Genomic DNA, 2,105 nt, shown 5'->3' with positions numbered 1-2,105 from the left:
CTTCCCATTTCATTATGAGTTGGTTATTCCCCAAATAACTAGCTACCTGCGTAAATAAAACAGGCCTGCCGGATTTTCGTCGACGTCACCCAAAATGTGTATTAAAGCCGAAATGACACCTGGGATGTTGCCGATGACCATTCAAGATGGACACATGAAGCGCAAAGTTAATGTGTTCATTTAGATAGCATCGACTGTCATGGTTCGTTAAGGAGCTGCTCTTACATGTGATGATCAACGATGATGTAAAAACGGCCAGCTCATCTAGCCTACTTTCAAGACTTCAACTTTCTTTGGTGTTCTTATTTAAATACAGTCACGCCAATCATCAAAATTACACCAAATTAGTTTTAGAACTGCAATAATAACATCACAATTTTCTATATTGGGCTACATAGACTATGTAAATAAGCGTCAACAAGTAGTCTATTGCATCGGATTGGTTTGTTTGCGCCATTTCCATCAATTCGAGGCTCTGTGTTCTGAAATTGGCTATAATCCATTCACCGATTTATTTTATAAATAATTTAAGTGCAATAAAATAGAGTCGGCACTATGTTTAAAAGTGTCAAGAGTTCTTTGTAAGACAAAAGTGGTCCTACTAACAGTCTATTTCCTGTAAGTCCATTGTTTTGCACGCAGGTCGTTTTATCTCATCACTTTTGGTTCATCATTCATCCCGACGGTGCCACTCATGGACACCACTGTTCCTGAGATGACGACTGAGATGTAAATGCTCTACTCCGTCCGACCACTAGGTGTGGCACTTAATCTTTTATTTATTCCAGGAAATAATTTGTGTAACAGTGTTGGTTGTAAACGACACATATGTTCGTGTCAAGTAGTTACACAGCCCAGAGTCGATGAAGGGAGCAGAAGTCAACATGCATATCATATGAGGTTTATTTCAGGCGGACCTGTTTGTGTAATGTCAAGACGTTTCCAGACAGAACACAGACGATCAAACTCCACACATTTAGACAGTGAAGGGAAAAACATTAGGGCCCAGTTTCTCATACATGGATTAAGCCTAGTCCTAGACTAAAACCGTTCATTACATTTTTATTTTACTTTAGGACGAGGCTTAATCCATGTCTGGGAAACTGGGCCTAAATAATACAAATCGCAACGCCCACCCAAAAGAGATCCATCTTCCATCTTGATATGTCTGAATTTCACTTGCCAAACATACTTTCACTGATTCTAGACAGAGCAACGTCTAACCTCAAGCAATAAAAAAAAAATCACAATGCAAGTGTTCCATTTAATCACAGGAACAGCTTGCAAACCATCTTTGGGGGAAAACCTCTAACATTATATAAAAAAAACACACACACACGGAAAATATGGACATTTCCTCACCAAACCCGAGTGACCTTTCGCCCGGCATTGTTTGTTTATTTATTCAGGGAAGGGTGACGGCCAGTGTGGTTGGAGGGCTGCTACTCCGCTAGCCGCTAGTCTGGGCTGGTCTGGGCTGGTCTGGACTTGGGACTAAAACAACCTTGTAGGGGCCACTGTGAAGGTGAATGTGATGATGTGTCATGTGGCACAGGACCACTACACCAAATACCCCCCGCTCCCCCCTCCCCACCTATGCCAGCACACCTTCGCTGATGTCAGTGTGATGGTCTGGCTCGATGCCATGGGAGCTATAACTACTTCTCTTAAGTGTGTGTGTGTGAGGTGGAAAGAGTCATTAAAGTGGTTTAGTCCTTAATGGCTCGATGTTCATGTTGTTCTCAGAGGCAGAAATGACTGGTAGTTTGACCACCAAGCAGCCCCCCCCCCCCCCCCCTCCTGTGTCTGACCACCAGACAGCCTACCTGCCATAGCCCCGCCTCCTCCTCTCCACTCGCCTGGACTTGACCACCAGTCACCCGCCTTGCCATGGTGACCTGGCCACTCACACAGCAAGAGACCAGCAGACTAAACACTGCCCTGACATTACAGTTCACCCAGCAGGCACATCACACCGGCCCACTCCCTGACTCAGTTAGGCCAATTACAACTTCATCAAGTATTACCAATACAGGGAAAGTCAGACCTCGCAAACCTCAACCACTGTTGGGAATGTCCAGAAATAAAGAGACCATGGGTGAAAA

The 2,105-nt window shown here is 44.2% G+C and overlaps 1 protein-coding gene across 1 annotated transcript in view; it reads right to left on the bottom strand.

Annotated features, from left to right (window-relative positions):
* Window positions 1–1,892, bottom strand: part of rspo2 (R-spondin 2) — a 17,881-nt gene extending 15,989 nt beyond the window's left edge. The window contains exon 1 of the mRNA XM_067237419.1: window positions 1,827–1,892. Within this exon, the coding sequence (XP_067093520.1) occupies window positions 1,827–1,892 (66 nt within the window). The remainder of the gene's footprint in view (window positions 1–1,826) is intronic.
* Window positions 1,893–2,105: the final 213 nt, after the last annotated feature.

The sequence above is a fragment of the Osmerus mordax genome, chromosome 6, assembly GCF_038355195.1.
Source record: "Osmerus mordax isolate fOsmMor3 chromosome 6, fOsmMor3.pri, whole genome shotgun sequence".
In the NCBI taxonomy this organism is placed as follows: Eukaryota; Metazoa; Chordata; class Actinopteri; order Osmeriformes; family Osmeridae; genus Osmerus; species Osmerus mordax.
The sequence above is the reverse complement of the archived record's forward strand: the minus strand, read 5'-3'. Positions and strand labels throughout refer to the sequence as shown.